This window comes from Balaenoptera borealis (genome assembly GCF_965194805.1).
Source record: "Balaenoptera borealis genome assembly, chromosome: 3".
NCBI lineage: Eukaryota > Metazoa > Chordata > Mammalia > Artiodactyla > Balaenopteridae > Balaenoptera > Balaenoptera borealis.
The window spans coordinates 41,277,108-41,296,245 of NC_138866.1; the positions used below are offsets into that span (position 1 = coordinate 41,277,108).

At 37.5% G+C, this 19,138-nt stretch overlaps 1 protein-coding gene across 2 annotated transcripts; it reads right to left on the bottom strand.

Moving 5' to 3' along the window:
- Window positions 1-110: 110 nt before the first annotated feature.
- Window positions 111-19,115, bottom strand: JKAMP (JNK1/MAPK8 associated membrane protein). 2 transcript variants are annotated; one of them, XM_082386684.1, is made up of 8 exons: window positions 18,982-19,115; window positions 16,913-17,004; window positions 16,187-16,341; window positions 10,506-10,712; window positions 6,600-6,781; window positions 3,015-3,091; window positions 807-1,158; window positions 111-481 (listed from the first exon to the last, which is right to left on the bottom strand). In XM_082386684.1, the coding sequence occupies exons 1-7, from the start codon at window positions 18,983-18,985 to the stop codon at window positions 940-942; spliced, it is 936 nt and encodes a 311-aa protein (XP_082242810.1). In that variant the 5' UTR covers window positions 18,986-19,115; the 3' UTR covers window positions 111-481; window positions 807-939. The 2 variants fall into 2 exon arrangements, with proteins under 2 accessions (XP_082242810.1, XP_082242811.1); XM_082386685.1 differs by having other exon boundaries at window positions 16,913-16,986; window positions 18,982-19,078.
- Window positions 19,116-19,138: the final 23 nt, after the last annotated feature.

Consider the following 19,138-nt stretch of genomic DNA (forward strand, 5'->3'; position numbering starts at 1 on the left):
TCTTCAACCAAACTACCTAAAACAAAAGACCTGTTATATAAATTATGCTCTATTTTTGTAATAGATCAAAATACTGTATTGGTGAAAATAAATAGATAACAAAAAACAACATACTTGATTTCCATGTTTGCTATCAGACCCCACAAATACATTTGACTTTATAATTCAGTATACTGGAAAAACAAACTGAAACACAACAGGCATGCACAATTATGCCAATGCTAAGGATTTCAGATTATACTTGTTACAGTTTTTCTTAATAAAAATGGGAACAACACATTGCTAGGTACACAGAAACATGATTTTGCACAAAAGAATAGCTAAATTGTTGCAAGAGGCAAGTGCTTCCTAATAGGCTTCTAGTGTAATACAACCGTGTGCTTTAAGTGTATGGTGTGTTATACTACGTAATGGAGAATTATGGTATTTTGTATTTTCCATCAAACCACAAAATCTGTTAAGTCAAAAAAAGAAAACAGGGCTTCCCTGGTGGCGCAGTGGTTGGGAGTCTGCCTGCGGATGCGGGGGACACGGGTTCGAGCCCTGGTCTGGGAGGATCCCGCATGCCGCGGAGCGGCTGGGCCCGTGGGCCACAGCTGCTGAGCCTGCGCGTCTGGAGCCTGTGCTCCGCAACGAGAGAGGCCGCGATACTGGGAGGCCCGCGCACCGCGATGAAGAGTGGCCCCCGCTTGCCGCAGCTAGAGAGGGCCCTGGCATGGAAACGAAGACCCAACATAGCAACCAATCAATCAATTAAATAAATAAATCTTTAAAAAAAAAAAAAAAAAAAAAAAAAGAAAACAAACAACAAACCCCCCATAACATTAGGTGTACTGACAATCATATTGCCATGTATGACAGAAGAGTACTAATACATTTTTTAATTTCTTTACTTCTTTTTATTAAGAACACTTCTTAGGTTTTTTTGGAATTTTGCATTCAGTGTCCATTGGCTCCTTCTGAGAGTATCCGTGAAGGTTCGGTAAATTTTGCGGTGAACAAGTAAAAAAGGGCCGGTGTGGGTACCAATGCCAGAAGGGGTAAATCTTGCTCGAGTTTATCCACTCTGGAAATGGAGATTATTCCATAGGCATGAAGTAACCAGTGGCTGAAGAGAACAATGAGTCTTTTCTTTCTGACCAGAAGATCATAGCAGTTCTACATAATTTTATAAAAGAAAGAAAAGAGAAACACAGATTATTGGGCTGAATTGGCTAGATAATTTATTACATTTTACTTTAAAACATATTATTGTCACACAAAATCATAACCTCAGAATCATAGGGACCTAAGAAATCACCCAGTCTTGCTACTACACTTCACAGATGAGGAAACTGAGGCTTCCTACAGTCAGCACTCAGCGGCAGCACCAAGACGGGAGCCCACGTCTCTCAGTTCTGGTCTACGCCACCATTCGACCCTGGAAACACTACAGCTTCTTCTGAAAGATCGGAACTGGAAGGGGAACGCCGCATTATGTGCCTTCTTCCTGCCCTGATCCACAGCAGCTGAGTCTACCGGTGGGAAGGAGGAGGTACATACACCCAGCTTCCTTACCTCTAGCATTCCTAGAGTCTGCTGCCTGGATACTTAGAAGGGAGCAGAAATGACATGTGACTACTCTGATTTCCCTTTTATCTTTAATACTGCTCTACAATATACAGAAATTGGAAGGACCAAATTATCATAAAAGTAATATCTAAATGTGCTAATGAACACGCTAAAATGTAATTTGCAACTGGTTACTTAACAACTTTCCCTCATTAAATGGCTCATCAGCTCACCTAGAGCTTGACTGTCTTTTCCTGACTTGAATCCCTATTTCTGATTCATGTATAGAGTGCTAATTGAAGTACATGAATGTTTTATATATGGGGGATTCCCAGCAGCAGAGAAACAAATATGATTCAAGCTAATCGAACTTTCCATAGTAACTATGGATAATAAACAAAAATTCAAAAACTTCGTTTTATTCAAATATCCAATCATTTCCCCCCGACATTTCCCTAGTTGAAAGTGCCAAAACTAATTTGCTTACCTTTAATCATACTGCAAAGCTGATTAAAGACTACCAAGGAGAAATGGGAGTAAAATACAAACGGAAGCATCTGAAAAATCACCATAAAAATACTATCTAGTTCCTCCACTGCTAGTCTACCTAGAAGTCACTATGATTTCTAGGTGGTTTGTTCCCCGCTCTCATTCTTTCACTAATGTAATAGAAAACAGGAGCTTCAAGAGCAACCACTCCAAAATAGTTAACAACTTTCTCTGGGGTGAACTTTTTTATGTTAAGAATTATAAGGAAGCACGTATCGACTGTAGTGGGTGGTTGAAAACAGTGCATAGGCATTAGATTAGCAAGCATAGGATGGAAGAGTACTAAGACATGTTACACTTTTATTCCTTTAGAGTTCACTCTCTAAGAGTTCTAACAGTGGCCTTCCACGCACAAAAAGGATATCTCAAGATAGGAACAGCATCGGAACTAATGTAAGTGTTAATGATATTTCCAAATCACCAAAGTATTACAGATATTAGAGGGCAAAAGTATACATCCGTAATCAAGAAATTAAAATTAGGGACAAAACATAGAAGGGTATGGAATGTACACTGTAATTATTGATGACTGTTAGTGTTCACTGCAAAAAAAAAAGCCTAGAATTAGTTCTATATAAAATAAAGCATTTTTATGTTTCCTTCAAAATAGTGTTAATAAGGTTCAACATTTCAATAATTATACATTTTCTATGTGGATAAATGATGTGAAATGAGTTTTTTCTCTAACATGCTGGAGTTAAGCCTGACTACTTCACTAATTTCCCAGGCAAATATTGTCTATTATACAACTTTTCATTAACTAATGAGCCAAAAGCTACTGAGTGGCATCGTTTAGCCAAGGATTACTAAAACAATAAGTTGTAACATATCATATCATATGCACTATTCTCCTATTCAGTTGTCAAATCTATAAAAAAAAAAAAGTCTTTAACAAAGGAAAAAAGATGTCCTACCTCTATTTCAGAAGCCGACATGTACACAGCCAGAGTAACCAAAGATAATACTAATATAATGTATGGGAAGGCATAGTCTGAAAGACAAACATTGGTATTATGCTGAAAATTAAATTTTCTGAATAAACCATCAAAAAAATTCAAACAGTATAATTCTTTCCATAGACAAAAACCTTCTCAACCAGTCTTGGGAGAGAGTGAAGCCCTAATGCTCTAAGGCAGGGGTCAGCAAACTTTTTCTGTAAAGGGCCAGATAGTGAATACTTCTGGCTTCGTGGGCCACGCAGTTTATGTCTCAGTCACCTAAGTCCGCAGTTGTAGTGGGAAAGCAGCCAGATCGTACAGAAAATGGATGTGTCTGTGTTCCAGTAAAACTTACTTTATAAGTTTGTAAGTTATAACTTATTTATAAGTTATTCAGACAATAAAATTCAAATTTCATATAATTGTCACATGTCAAGAAATACTACTCTTCTTTTGATTTTTTTCCCCAACAGTTAAAAAATGTAAAACTATCATTGGCCCAGCTTTGAAGACCCCTGCCTGAAGGCTTCCACTGCTGTAAAGAATTAACTTCTCTCCTATGCATCTGGCATGATACTAGTTATGTATCAAACTTGGGAGAATTGGGAAAACAATTACTCAATTTTCTGTGTTTTGTGGTCCAGATGGGGAACTTCAGTTGAGAAAGGCTATATATAAGAGTAATTCAGCTTTAATTAAAAGGTCATATACCAATAAACCTCAAAGGCTAAATGGATCATTCAGTCTCTTAATGTCAAATTTCTAGACAGTTCTACTTCAAATACAGTACAGTAAAATAATACTTTAAGTGAAATTTTTTCTTAAAAATACCACCTCTTAAAATGTTTTAAATTTATAGCTCACTAAAACAAATGGACAAATTGAGAAAGATACCTTGAATTATTTTTTATACAATTATCTTAAAACAATTAACTTCAGTTACTAAAACTATTAATCATTCTACAATACAATGCAGTGGAACCCATCTGGAACATTTTCAAATGTTAATTAAGGATATGGCAGCCAGAATCTCTGAATTATCTATACAGGCCTGATTCCAATTACTAAATAACTGACAATGATTAGGTCCTAACCAGCCATTCAAAAGAATCCCAATTAACTTATAAATAGCTAAACAATGTTGCTAATGATAGTAAGAACTGGTAGAGAAAGAGCTGGTAGTAAAAAGGAGAAACAGGAAATTTCCAACAAGCCCCAAACTTGTGGGGAGTAGAGGGAGGTTCTGGGCTCAAAGCAGGATTTAGAGTGGTTCTTACTCTAGGGTCTAAAACAATGTAATATTTTGAGCAACTAGGTCTGGGGGTAGTGCCTGGAAATCTTCATTTTAGTTCTGCTGGTGGTTCAGAGGAAGATCACACTTAAAAACTGGCTTCAGTAATACTTCCAAGCAAGTAAAAGTTTGTCATTGACATCTTCCTAATTACCCCAGTGTCTCTCTCCCTAGACCCTGGTATCTTGAGCTACCAGAAGCCTCTTGGTGCTCTACTTTGCTCAGACTTGCTATATTCCCTTGTCATGGACTAAATGTTTGCGACCCCACCCCCCCAAATTCTTATGTTGAAATCCTAACCCCCAATGTGATGCTATTAGTAGGTGGGGGGGGGGCCTTTGGGGTGATTAGGTCATGAGGGTGGAGCCCTCATGAATGGGATTCGTGCCCTTATAAAAGAGACCTCAAAGACCTCTTCCCTCTTCTGCTATGTGAGGACACTGAAAGAAGACAGCCATCAATGAACCAAGACACGAGTCCTCACCAGACTCCAAATCTGCTGGTGCCTTTTTTCAACACCATAAAATTATGAGTTGGTATGATACCCTCTGTGACTAATCTCAGCAGATTGCACAAGTTTATACTTAATGCAAATAAAAAATAACTCCTTGATCCTCCTATGAATGTGCTTTGAGTGGAGGCTTGTTAACAAAATGATCCAAAGACGTTCAGTGTGGGAAAAGGCATTTTCCATATAGGCAGCTACAACATAGGAAGCAATGCTGTCTGGCAGTCTCCTTAGGTTAACTTTCCAAACCTTTCCCTGCTTTCCACAGCTTTTCCCTTTTCTCCATTTCATAACCAAGAGGTTCTATATAATAGCACCAGCGGCGGTCTAGGACACAGGGATTTGAGGGCTGGCAATTCTTAAATCTTTAAGCCTAGTCAGCTCTCCCAAGCTTGTCTAGGATAAATGACTACCTGTGCTCTTTTGAATATTCCATGAATACCTAAAACTGAATTCACTTCTCACCAACCTATTTGCTTATTCTAACATTCATTATTCATACATTCACTAGTTACTAAGTCAGAAAGCTCCTTTATCGTATTCTCCTCCCATTTCCTCAACCCCTATATTTAATTAGTTACCTAGCTTAGTTAACTCTGTCTTTGAAATAGTTCTTCTTTCCCAATGTTTCTCTGCTTTAGGTCAGACAGTCAGGCCCGGCTTACAGCAGTCATCTCTTAACTGATCCCCCAGGTTCTCTTCCCTGCCAATCCATCTTCCACACTGCTACCAAGTTATCTTTCTAAAATGCAAATCTAGTCATGTCACTCTTCCTCCTGACATCCTTTTAAGAGCAGGTCTCTAGTCCCTGGAGCAAGAATAGCAACCTCAAATGCCTACAGAGGTCATCCAGGAGAATGACTGAAGTGGGCCAAATAGGCCCACAGAAAATAGGAAATGGTAGGAGCTAGGAAAAACTATAGATTTTCAAACACTATGCAGGCCAAAAGAAACAATACATCTGTAAAACCAGAATATGAGGGATAACAGACCCCTGACTAGTCTCCAATTTCTTCTTCCCGTGGCCTTATCCTCAGCTCCACCCTCCTAACTTTGAATCAAATTCATTACTAAGCTACATTATTTGCACAGTGATGCCATCTTGCCCAGTTCCTTCAGGCCAGAAGCTTGCCCTCTGTACCCAGGCAGGCTCCATATAAAGATGGTATCCAACATCCTTGCAATGTTCAACGTCACGCGTTCAAAAAGTCCCTCACTATGTTCTCTCAGCTACTTATAGCTTTCCTAGTAGTATATGAGCTCTTTAACACCAACTTTCTCTCATTCTTCTTTCGAGTCACAGATCAGTCTAAATGATTGCTGAATAAATGAATGGATATATTAAAAAAATATATTGAGGATTTTTTACTATACCTAAAAGTCTTTCATAAAGGAATTTAGAAAACTAAGACTTAATGGTAAACAGTATATATTATCACGAGTAATTTCCATCTATTATATGTAAAAACCATCTATTATATCAAGAGTAATTTCCATCTATTCCATGTTTTTTAATTTATACTCAGGTTTTAAAAATCTTCCTATTGATGTTGTGAGCTTCAAATACAAAGTATTCTCTAAACAGAAATCAGTTTTGATAAAGAATGATGATATGTTTTAGCAAATATATATACTATGGTTTATTTTCAAGAATAAAAAACAAAAACCAAACTACAGAAAAAGGTCCAAAATTATACTCAGAGAAAATATTGTTTATCACATATAGTAAATATATTTCATTGACTTTACCCAACAAACTTACATAAAAGGCCTCCACCAACTGCCTGAAGCACGGTTAAAATTGGGAAGAAGTAAAGTGCAGCATAAATACTTTTAAATCGATCAGATTTCCCTAACCCGCAGGCAATCTTCTTTACCAGAAGAGGTCGGAGCAGCATCATTAATACCAAGCAGAATGCATAGTAGATAAATACAATGGTGTATCTGGAAAATAAAATAAAAAATTATAACATCAAAAATATGTTTTAAAATGTATTTTTATCATTGATCATTTTAAAATCAAAGATCCTGAAAAAGGTTTAAAAAGTCTATCCATCAAATATTCAGATTGGTGGTGGGTTCACCAAAAAGACTCTCATAATACCACTGCAAAGTGGATGCTGAGTCCTTTCCGGTAGGCAGTTTGGAAATGTGTATCAAAAATCCTAAAATGTTTATATCCTTTAATTCAAAATTTTAACTTGTAGAAATTTATCAAAGGGAAACAATCGGGTATACACAAAAAACCTGATGAACAAGCATTTTTATTGAATCACACAATAAAGAAAACTCAGGAAGAAAATAAATACTCAACAATAGGAAGTTGGTTAAATTTTAGAGTATATTTATGCTGGAATACTATGCAGACATTAAAAATCCAGTTATGAAAGAAATGTTAACAACAAAAGCAACTGTGCCTCATACATTAAGTGACAAGAACAGGCTACAAAATGGCATGTGCATAGAATAACCTTAATATTCTTTAAAAAAGAATAAAACTTAAAAATAATAAAAATAAAATAAAAATAAAAAGTACAGCTGGAAAGACATTTTTAGCAGTGATCATCTTAAGAAATGGAATTACAGATTATTTTATTTGGGGTATGCCTTTTCTGTTTTCCAAATATTCTATAATGTAATTTTTACAATCAGAAAAAAAGTTGCAAAAAGATCTCTGTATCAGCAGACTACAGTTTCTAGCTCCTTATTTTGAATAATTACATTTCTATGCACATAGTTCTAACTTCCTTTTCATGAGGATTTTCAAATTATTTTTTACTATCTTATACGCAAACCCTCTCGCTTGCAGGGGAGAGTCAAGGGAAGCACGGGAGTTGTTTCAAATAACTGACCACATGCCTCTTCTCCACACAGCTTAATGATACCGGGTCGCTGTGCTCTCATGATGCTTTTAGGTCCAGCCCTGTACCACACTGCATTATTTCAAGCCTCACTTCTTGGATGATGAGTTTTGTCTTCTTAGGCTACCTCTTACCAATATCAAAACAAAATAATAGCTGTCTATTTCTTCAGCTTGTAGTTCCTTAAGAGCTCCAAAAAGACTATTATTTTAATCAGAAGGAAACCATCATGTGCTACCTGTCCTAAAGACCTGGGAAACTAGCTTTTGGAAGCAGATACCTGTTTCCCGCCCCTGCTCTCCACCAGAAGACCTCATCCTCTACCTCCCCCCACCATCCATGCCCCTCATATGCACAAAGGATAAATCTGACAAGCTAAAGCTAAGTTTTGTTACAACAGTAATTACTGCTCATTGTCAATAACTCAAAGTTTTAGTAAACATTACCTTTTGCAGTAAGTTTCCAATGATAGAAGCTTGCATGTTTTTCCATATCTTATCTAATTAATTTCCCCTCAAAACTATAATTGTCGGGGCTTCCCTGGTGGCGCAGTGGTTGAGAGTCTGCCTGCCAGTGCAGGGGACACGGGTTCCAGCCCTGGTCTGGGAGGATCCCACATGCCGCGGAGCGACTGGGCCCGTGAGCCACGGCTACTGAACCTGCGCGTCTGGAGCCTGTGCTCCGCAATGGGAGGGGCCGCGATAGTGAGAGGCCCGCGCACCGCGATGAAGAGGGGCCCCCGCTCGCCACAACTAGAGAAAGCCCTTGCACAGAAACGAAGACCCAACACAGCCGAGAATGAATAAATAAATAAATAAATAGTAAAAATAAAGGAATTCCTTTAAAAAAAAAAAGAGTAAGGGCTTGGACCCCAAATGCCTGGCCCAACTCCCAGCCCTGCCATTTACTGGCTTACACCTCTGTTTAAAAAAAAAAAAAACTAATTATCAGTAAAAGTATTCTGATATTTTTCAATTTGTAAGGAATTTATATATACCAGTGGAGAAGATATCCTCCACTAGTCAATGTAATAGTGTTCCAAAGGTTTCTGTTAATACTGCGCCATTACTTTTTGTTGACTTACAAAAGAAAAAAATCATTATGACTTTGGTAGTCCTACAGCTTGCAGAAATGTTTAGCCCCAGTCTAGCCATATATGTAAGTTTAAATGGTTATGTAAAGTAACATGTATGAATTCAAATGCTAGTATTATAAAATCTTCTCATACTTTTAATAAAACATTGTTTTGTATAATTAATAAAACAAGGCAGACAGTCCATTCCACAGTGACTATTGGTGAAGCTGCTAAGAAAAAAAAAAAATACCTACTTAATTCAAAGATGGTGAACAGATGGAAAATGTCCTAATCAATGAAGTTGTGTGATGAGTCTGAGTGCTGTGACAAGGCTCTGAGGCCATACCCAACTCAGCAGGACAAGTGCTGTGATAAATTAGAAGTGGCTGTTATGACTGCAGAATGAGGGCTGTGAGTACCTATTTGCCATCTCTGTTCTCATATTTTTTGACTCTCCTACTACAGGATTTACAGATATTATAAAAAACACTATAGATGTGAATAGCAGTAAATGAGTCTGATTTTGTTTTAAATAACATGGTTATATATCTTATTTAAATATAATATCTGATTCAGTAATTAACTTCTCTAAATAGGACCAGGTTAAGTTCTGCAAGTCCCCAGGACAGTATGTGACAAGAGAATAATCAAAGCTGAGGGTTATAGCTCTATGAAATCAACAAAGAAGATAGTATCAGTCTTTTAGATACAATTTATATATATAAATATGTCTGGTTGTCTCTGTATATATATATAAATAATTTGCAGGACTTAAAAGGTAGGCAGGTGGAAAAGATTTTTATAGCTCTATATCTGGATCTCGTTTTTTGTTTTGTTGTTGCTTTTTTTTTCTACTTTTTTTTTGGATCTCGTTTTTTGCAAAGTATCTTTTTACATACATGCATGTTTGTTTTTGACACTTAGTACTATTAAGAAATGCACAAAAAGTACTATTTTGTTGAGCATATTACATAATGGTAACTTGCTACAACTATGAGAATATAAATACCAGACTCTTCTATTATACATTTACTGAGAAAAACACATCAGAATGAACACTAATTCACAGAAATTCTAAAAATGTAGGCCTGGGTAATATCATACAGAATCTTATGAATTTGATATTTTTAAAACAAAACATCCTGGTGAAAATCACAAACATTTATTTGGAAAAAACAAAAACAAAAAGAAAGAACATTAAGCCAAGCCCTCTAATAATAATGCCAGCTACTTGTAAGTGCTTCCTGTATGTAAGGCATTTATTTAAGTCACCTTATAAGGTATCATTATTCCCATTTTTACCAACAGGAAAGCCAAGGTTATAAGAGGCTCTTAACATGTTCAAGTTAACAGCTGACAGACCCGGGATTGAAACTCAAGCCTGTTTTTAGCTCCAAAGCCTATACTACTTCCTGTATGTCAGATATTGCTTCTCTGTTGTATAAGAAAAAGGTTTTCCTTATAATTCCCTTTTTAAGAAACAGATATAGCTTATTTTAGAAGTGCTCAGACATACGTCAACATCAACACAAAAATACTTTCACTTCTATTATACTAAGATGTATTTCTATTTCCTCTTCTCAGACTATGTATCACTTAAAAGAAGAAAATCATTTCTGTATATCTCCCCCAGTGCCTAGGAGCCATTTCACAAGGCTCAATCTGCTTAAATGAATGAAATCTATAATCATCATTTTTTAAAAAATGATCTTACGTCTAAATAAATACTTACAGTGGGTAGACAGCTTCATGAGTACAGTGCACTGTGGTAACATAATCTGGACTTGGATTGTAAAGCATGGTGTACCAATCAGAAAGCATCAATACTCGACATGAATGGATATAAAGCACACCGACTGGATCGCTCACAAGTAAGGTGATGATAGCTGCCATAGTGCATTCAAATAATGCAGTGATGTGTTGGAAAAGGGCACTGGAACTAGTAAAACAAAGGAGGCACAATCACCAGAAAATTCTCAGCATGTTAAGTGGCTTTTAATAAAACCTGTGTATGCTTCAAAATATGTATTCTAAAAAGGAGTTTTAACTGATAAATCCTGAAACAAAAAAATCTTCTAAATAGGTAAGAAAAGCCAAGCACATATGAAAACTACTTGAGAAGGATTTAACCTTGTTTACTAAAAAGAGATAAATAATCATCCCAGATAACACTGTGCCAATATTGTCTAAATGTGTAGAAGAGCAGAAATTAGATCTACCTTTATCTTCAGTTACTCGCCAAATTATTAAAAATGTCTTAAAGTTATCTATGCATCATTTTAAATTATCTTAAACATTAAAAGTACATAAAAGATTATATGTAATACATATTAGTTATAAAATATAATAAACATTGTAAGCTCACCACCTAACCCAATAACTAAAACATTAACAACTTACATCTACCTGTTCCTCCCCATTCCACATTCCTGTCTCTCCCCTAGAAATAACCATTATACTAAATGTTCTTTATCAGTTTTTCTAAACAGTTTTTATTCCAACTGTATTTGTATTCCAACTTCAAAACCACTATTTACTTTTGCTTATTTTTCAACATGATAAAGTGAGGTAAGCTTTCTGAGATTTTTCTTTCCACTCAAAATTACATTTCCAAGATTCATTCATGGTTTTGCTTATACCTGAAGTTCAGTCGTTTTCACTGCTGTATAATATTCCATTGTGTGATCTTTCCATTATTTATCCATTCTGCTTTGTTAGTAAAATGTGTTGCAAATGTCTTCCTCTCAGTTTGTGGGTTGAATTTTCATTTTCTTTCTGATGTCTTTTTATAAACAGATGTTCTAAATTTTAATATAGTTGCCTTTATCAATTTTTAAATTTCTGGTTAGCAGATTCTCACTCTAAGAAAAATATTATCCTGTATTTTCTTCTAAAAGTTTTAAGGTTTTGCTTTTCATGTTTCAATCTTTAACTCAGAAGAGATTTCTGTGGCTAAGTTAGGATATAACTTTAGCTTTTCCCATTTGGATATCCAACTGTCCCAGCAGCAGCATTTTATTGAATAGTTACTCTGTTCTCCCCACTAAGCTGCCATGCCACTTCTGCCATATAAAGTCTCCTATATAACCAGCCTGTTTCTAGGTTCTCTATTTTGTTCCTGGGGTCCATTTATCTATCCCTGAGACAACAGACTATGACAATAATTCTTGATATTACATACATTCTTTTACTTTTTCAGTGGTCTTGGTCATTCTTGGGCCTTAGAACTTCCATATAAATTAGAGAATTAGCTTGTCAAGTTCCACAGTATAAATCCAACGTAGCTTAGCTACCTTGGTCTTGGCTACCTCACAGTACTGTGATTCTGTAAATGAAATATAGGGAGGTAATTGATTTTATATACTTAGCTTACAGCCAGCCTCTTCACTAAACTCTCATTATTTATGATTGCTTCTCTATAGATGCTTTTGAGTTTTCTATTTGAACAATGTTTCAGTTACCTATCACTGCACAGCAAACTACCCTAAAACTCAGTGGCTTGAAACAACCACCACTGATTATTTCTCACTGTTCTGTGGTTTGACTGGGCTCATCTGAAAGAATGAAAAACAAATTCACAGAATTGCTTCCTAGGAAGCAAAACACATCCCAAGCAGAATAAATAAAAAGAAATTCACATTATAATTAAGCTGCAGAATACCAAAGATAAAAGAGCAGCTAGTCAGCAGCCCCCGTGTGCTCACAGCTGACAGCCAGCACCTACTCCAGCATATGAGTTACTCATTTTGAACACCACAGCCCAGTCCAGCCTCTAGATGGGTGCATCCCAACTCAACATCACGTGGAACAGAAAGGACTACCCAGTTGCTATCGGCAGTTAACCTCCGGCTACCCTCCCAACCCTACTGCCTGGTTTGTCACTCTGGCCCCAGCTCAGGGTGGGTTTGCTTGTTTTCTGAAAAAGAAGAGTTCTCGGAGATCCCCCCTTATTCCTGTGAGACCAGCAATGTCTTAAACAGTATGTCTCTTCCAGACTTTAGTTATTTCATGCAGGAGGGTGACCTGGAGCTCCTGATTAGCCCATGGTGTTGGAAGCAGAACTCCTGTGCCATTTTACACAGCTGAAGACACTAAATATGTAAGTAAACGTGTACACTTTCATATTATATAATCCAATCTTTTGCTTCCTTACAGAATTCATATTTTTAGAGGCAAAATCCCCACCTCATTATTTCTTGCCATGACTTTCGCAACCTTCTTACTGGCTTCCTCTTCTCATCATGCTCGCTTTCAATCCATCTGCAGTCAACTATGTAATCTTTACAAAATGGAGTCTGCTTTTAAAACTCCCCTTATTAAACGACTTCAGTGGATCCCATCTGCCTTTCAGGAAAAATACTTCCTACCAGCCTTATCTCCCACACCTCCTGCCCTTACGAAATTACTTTGTTTCCTCGCTGCTCCCTTCATCCCATCATGCTTCATGCGCCACCTCAAAACACGTCACCTATCTGGCAAATGGTGTATCCTTCAAGATCGGCTCTGGGGTTGTCCCCAGGTCTTAGGAGTATTTCCTAAGACTCCCCCAGCCCCAAACCTCTTTATATCTTGGTCTCATTTAGTCCCTATTTCTCATGGCACCCTCAGCTCTCATTTCTTGGTTATGCTGTGCTCTTCCTTGGCTCTAGACTTCTGCACATCTTTTTCCTACTGTCTGACTCTTTCTTCAATTCCTCTCTCAAAAACTACTCATTTTTCAAAGTTCAACTTAAAGTCAGTTTTTTCTCCTGTGACACCACCCTATTTTGAGAGGACAGAATTGACTTCTTCCCTCTTTAAGCTAGCCTGAAAACTCTGTGCATACCTCTACTACCGCCCCTCACATACACTGTGATGGTCTGTCTGCCTCATCCACCGCGACTGTGAGCATCCACGTTTTCATCACCTCTGAATCCCACAACCTAGCAGAGCACCTGGCACATTGCAAACGTCCCTAAAGATTGTTGCATGAGTACATTGGGAAAGCTATAAATTACATAAAAACAAATTACGGAAGAGGCACAGCTTCTGGCTTCATTACATAAAAACATGCAATTTCTGCCTATCTCTGCCCTGGCCTCAAAGAAAAACAAATTTAATACTAAACTTTGGGGAAAGCAAGCAGGCCAGAAAGGGAAGTTTTGATTAGTGTCTAGCCCATGCATTCTCAATGGGCACCAGCACTCCCAAGGGGACAAGAATGGATCCTTGGGTATAAAATAATATTACACTTTTTATATATAAAGCACATGTATACATACACTATATAAACCAATAAACGATATATCTGCGATATTAAAATTTTACGGGGTAGGTGGAATTGGGGGGAAAAAGGTATCTAAAAAGCTTCTTTAAGGAGGAAAGAATGAAAAAAACGTCGAGAAACATGAGTCTAGCCTCAGACAGCTAGGCCCCTGCTTCCTTGATTTTAAGTGCAATGTCTCAGGAAAATGCAAGAGATAGTCCTTGTCTTTCTTGCTACCAATTTCCTAGGCAAAGCAAAGATATGCAACCTCCTTTTTAAGCCTACCTCCTTTCCTGCCTAAGCACTGATCACACCTCTGCTTTACCCCCAAACCAAGGCTCTACCCTCTGCTCTAAAATTCTGCCTCAAAACATATCTGATGTTTTAGTTCAAATGCATTTGGTGAGGTACATCCATTAAACCCACCTCTTCTCCACTCTGGGCTGAGAAGTTCCAAATGAGCAATTATTCTATTTTAGCTCTGTTAATCACATCTCTTTTCTAGCCCTCACCTCTCATCATTCTATAACAGAAATTAAAAGCAGGATGAGAGCTGCTTTAAAAAAAATTTTCAAATAGAGTCTTCTGAAAAATAATGAATGCTCTTCCAATGTAAATAATCACTGTGGACTTATTAGGTAGATCCAGAAAAGTACTGATTCTACTTCCACCTGACCTTCTTTTCACTTCCGTTCCTACCACTGGCCATCACTATTTCTTGGACAACAGCTTTCTAATATGTCTCACCACTAATCTGCCCTCCACAGAAGTTATCTTCCTAAAACATACATCCAAGATGCTGTTTCTCTAAACCAAAACCTTCACCAATAAATCATTCACTCGGCAAATACTAAGTGAGTATCTACCATGCGCCAGCGGCTGTGCTGGTCTCTGGAGATTTCATAGAGAACACCAGCGATGGCCACTGCCCTCATGGAGCCTATGGTCAGGGGTGGGAAAGAACATTAAATGAGGAGGCAAACATAACTACAAATTATGTTGACTGCTAAATACAAAGCAAAAACAACAACAAAATGAGAGTGCTATTAAAAAAGAAAATTAACGGGGACAGACCTACATTAGATTGGGTCAGGGGAGGCCCCTCCGAGTAGGTGTAATTTAACCTGAGATCTGAAGGAAGAAAAGGCAGCTAGGTAAAAAGTTGCAGGGAGAAGAGAGTATTTCAGGCAGAGAAGAGTTTGGGGAAAGGGACAGGACTTAAAGCAGGAAAGATGCTGAGATGTCAGAGGAAGCAACAGCCAGGATGGCTGAAATGTACTACAGTAGAATCTGGTTCCTCATTCCCAGTGGGATAAGGTTCATATCATCACCAAGAACTTTCACATTCTGGCCTCAACCCCCTTTCCCACCCTCCTTTTTACTACCTTTCTCTCATATGCAATCCACACTTTGAACACCCAACTACTTCCATTCCCACCCACAAGAGATCACGTTTCATACCTCCCCGCCAGTGTTCACGCTGTTGCCTCTGCCTAAAATGTTCCTTTTTTGAAGTGTTTCAGGTCCCACCAGGCACAATTTATCTCTTCCATTCTTTGTGATTCCAGAGCATTTTGTTTATAAAGCTTTTATATACTTTTTGTTTATATACTTTTAAGACTGATTTGTATTATAATTAGTTATGTATACATTTGTCTTCTCTACAAGAGTGTAACTATAAACCACATCAGTTATTTTTGTATCTCCTTCCCTGATCTTTTCAACGTAAAACACAATGCTCAGTAAATTTTTTGGATTTGTTTTAGTATGAGTTTTCATAATTAGGTTGCAGCTATAACATTTTAACTACATTATGCTAGATTACTAGTATTAAGTTGCAAAGTATTTGTTTTAGAACAATAAACAGTTTGTAATCATAGCCAAGTCTTTGTAGAAAACCAATAAAGATAATTAAGAAATAAAAATATAAATAAAATACTCCCTCAGCATCACTCAGAGTAAAACAGACAAAGGATATTTCCCTTAATATTTACTGAGGCATGCCCTAGAATTAAGTTTCCTTGCCACAGTCAAAAGTAATCAGAAGATAAAGGAAAAACAGGTTTGCCACTTTTACAAAAACAGAAGTATAATTACTTGATAAGGTCTTCTAAATGATAGCTGTTCCAACATCAGTCCACCCAGGTACATTCATAGAAAGTACTAACCTCTTTTTCCCTGAGTACCATTCAATGAAGAACCAATGTAAAACAAGAGGAAGCATAGCCATAAATCCAAGATAGAGCCAATCATAAAGTTCTGGAGACTCTGTGCAAGGCTGACAATATTTCTGTGCATTTGTTCTCTGTCCTCTTGGACACACCTATGATATATAAGAACAGTATTTTATGTACATATATTATCCTAGAACATTAACAACCCCAAAAAATCATTCACTAAAACATCACATTTCAGTTTAAACATCTGTTTACATGTGCATCTTTTAAAAATAAAAGAGAAAGCATAAGTAAAATAAAAAGCAATCTACATTGTATTTGCTATACCTGCATAATGTTATTAAAGGACTCTTTATTAAGTTACTAAAATAGTTGACTAATATTACATGAAAAACCTAGTTATTAACACCATATAAAAATTGCAGAGAAATGCTCTGGAGTTGTAATGCTAAATTATTGTCCAAGTCACTTTTCTATATTAATAAAAAGTAATTAGAAAGTATTATAAAACTATCAAATTAAAAAACTTAATAACTGACCGTCAAGATGTATTATAGGTATATAATCAATATGACAACACAAATAAGGATTTTATTAATGCCTCCATATTCTTTTACAAGTTGAATACATTGAAGAAAAAAGTTATTCTACATGTGACAATATTTCAGAAGCAAAAAGATTTTACAAATGAAATAACATACAAATGTTAAGACTTACCCCACATTCTCCATATATTTCAGTTGAGCCATTTTTAAATAACAGGGTCTTCCCACAATAAAGTCCAAGGCATGCTGGTTGAATATCGACAGCTTTTTAAAAACAAATGCCAGTATAGTAACATCTTTTGTGATTATAGAAAATAAGGTAATAAGAGCTGAAACATTTGGCAGAAATATCTCAACACACTTTCAATTAAAAAATATGTATTAGACAAAAGTCTTGATGCATTTATTTAAAGTTTTCCTTTTACACTGTGACACTACTGAAGGTTACATGGAACCTTATTGCTAATACTGTTCCTTAAGATTAAGGTCCTCAACCAGCAGAGCGGACTTTATGCCCACAACTCAAAGCCTAACTTGGTACATCTCCAATGGCTCCAGCCAGCCATTCCCCTTGATTAGATGGTCTAGACTTTTGAATTTCCTTTTTTTTTTTTTTAACTAGAGGACTAAAAGAGGATCGATACTTTTTATTTTGCCCAGTCAGGACATTAAGTGCGAGCATACACACGAAATCTATTATCACCTTCCTTCATGACAGAACACCCTTTAATACCAGAAAAGCAGAAAGGACATAAGTTCAGAATAAAGGGAAGGCCTTTAAAGTAAATACATTCACCTTACAAGAAGCTTGTAAAATTATCCTAACTTTGGTCATTTTTGTAGAGGAAAAGTGAAGATTTCATCAAGGCTGTCACTGGGCCTCTGACCAATACTTAGGAACCACTGCATTAGAATCAACCCTCTGATCTCAAGGTTTGGACAACATAAAAAGCAGCTCTGTTTAACCAAAAAACTCAGGGCCTACAGATTGTCTTTGACCTCATCTACAGGGAGAAACTATCGAAGGAGTTTTTTTCATCAGTGACAGCTGATTCCCTTCAATCATTGATTCATTCATTCAGTAAACATGCATTAAGTGTCTGATTCCACTGGTGAAGGGCCCCTAAAGATCCACAGAGGAACATGACAGCGTCCCTACCCTCAAAGAACCTACAGCCTAGTGTGGAATAAATCCAAAACAACTGTGGTCAGATGTGAATTAACTTGGGAAATTATGCATTTTATGGCTATTCTTGAACAATCATTTCCCAAATTCTTCATGAATTCACAATCTAGAGACTGCCTGATCCACAATACTTTCTTCTTTCAAATTTAAGTAGACTTTTTTTCTTTCTCCTTGTGCTGAAGAGAAAAATAGAAATGGCGCTGACTAAAATGCCTCAAGTTTAATATGTTCACTTTTATAAAATTTCTGACTTTTAAAAAAACCCATGGGCTTCTTTACCTTACTTGGCACTTATTTTTAAACCAGTTGTAATCACAATGTTCTAAACTAAGAGACGGAAACGAGTTGTTTCAGATTTTTTGAGAAGGCAGAAGGTAAAGAATTGGAAACCTTCTATACCGGTTTTGCATCTAGCAGATGCATAATAAATACATTTGAGTGTAAATAATCTAAAATTTCTCAAAATCCAAGGCCTGAAAACCGGTATGATAAACTGAACGCAACAGCTTACCGTCGACCAAAATAACCCTAGCTCCCACTGTACGCTCACTTTCCCCTTTCATTTCCTTTAGTAAAGGAGGTCTAGATTTTTTACTTTTTTGCAACCGTCATGCCCCTTTGTGAAGGGCCCCCCAAACTTAACGTTTGATGCTGAAGCAGGACACAACAGTTAAGCTGCAATTAGTTTCTGCTTCCTTTCCTGTTTTCCTGCACTTACGCCCGCGCTTTAAATTGTCAAGTCAACCCTCAGGAATGTTAAACAAAGGGACCGAAGCAAAGGGACTGAGGTGACATTTTGAACAAACAGCAAAGGCCTGGCCTTTTCCCCCAGTACGCAGCCGGCGTCCCCTCTGCAGTCGGTCTCCCCGCTGCAGCTTGTCTGGAGCAGAGACTATCCCTATCCCACCTCGGCCCGGCCAAGAGCGGCTGGGAGCAAGGGACAAGGATTCGCCGCTATCCGGAGGCCACCCGCTGTGGCCGAGCCCAGAGCTGGGAGCGTAGGGAAGAAGCAGAGACTAGGATAAATGCTTCCCGGGACCTCGGCAACCACTCACCCATCGGCAGCTTGTAGGTTTCCTTGGAGAGGTTCGTGGATCAGCCGACCCGGTCGCAGCGCCCGGACATCCGGGCCAAAGCCGCCTCGACGGCTCCGCCTCCTGGTAACCCGGGCAACCGCTCCGAAGCCCCGCCCCGCCTCGCGCTTCCCGGTCT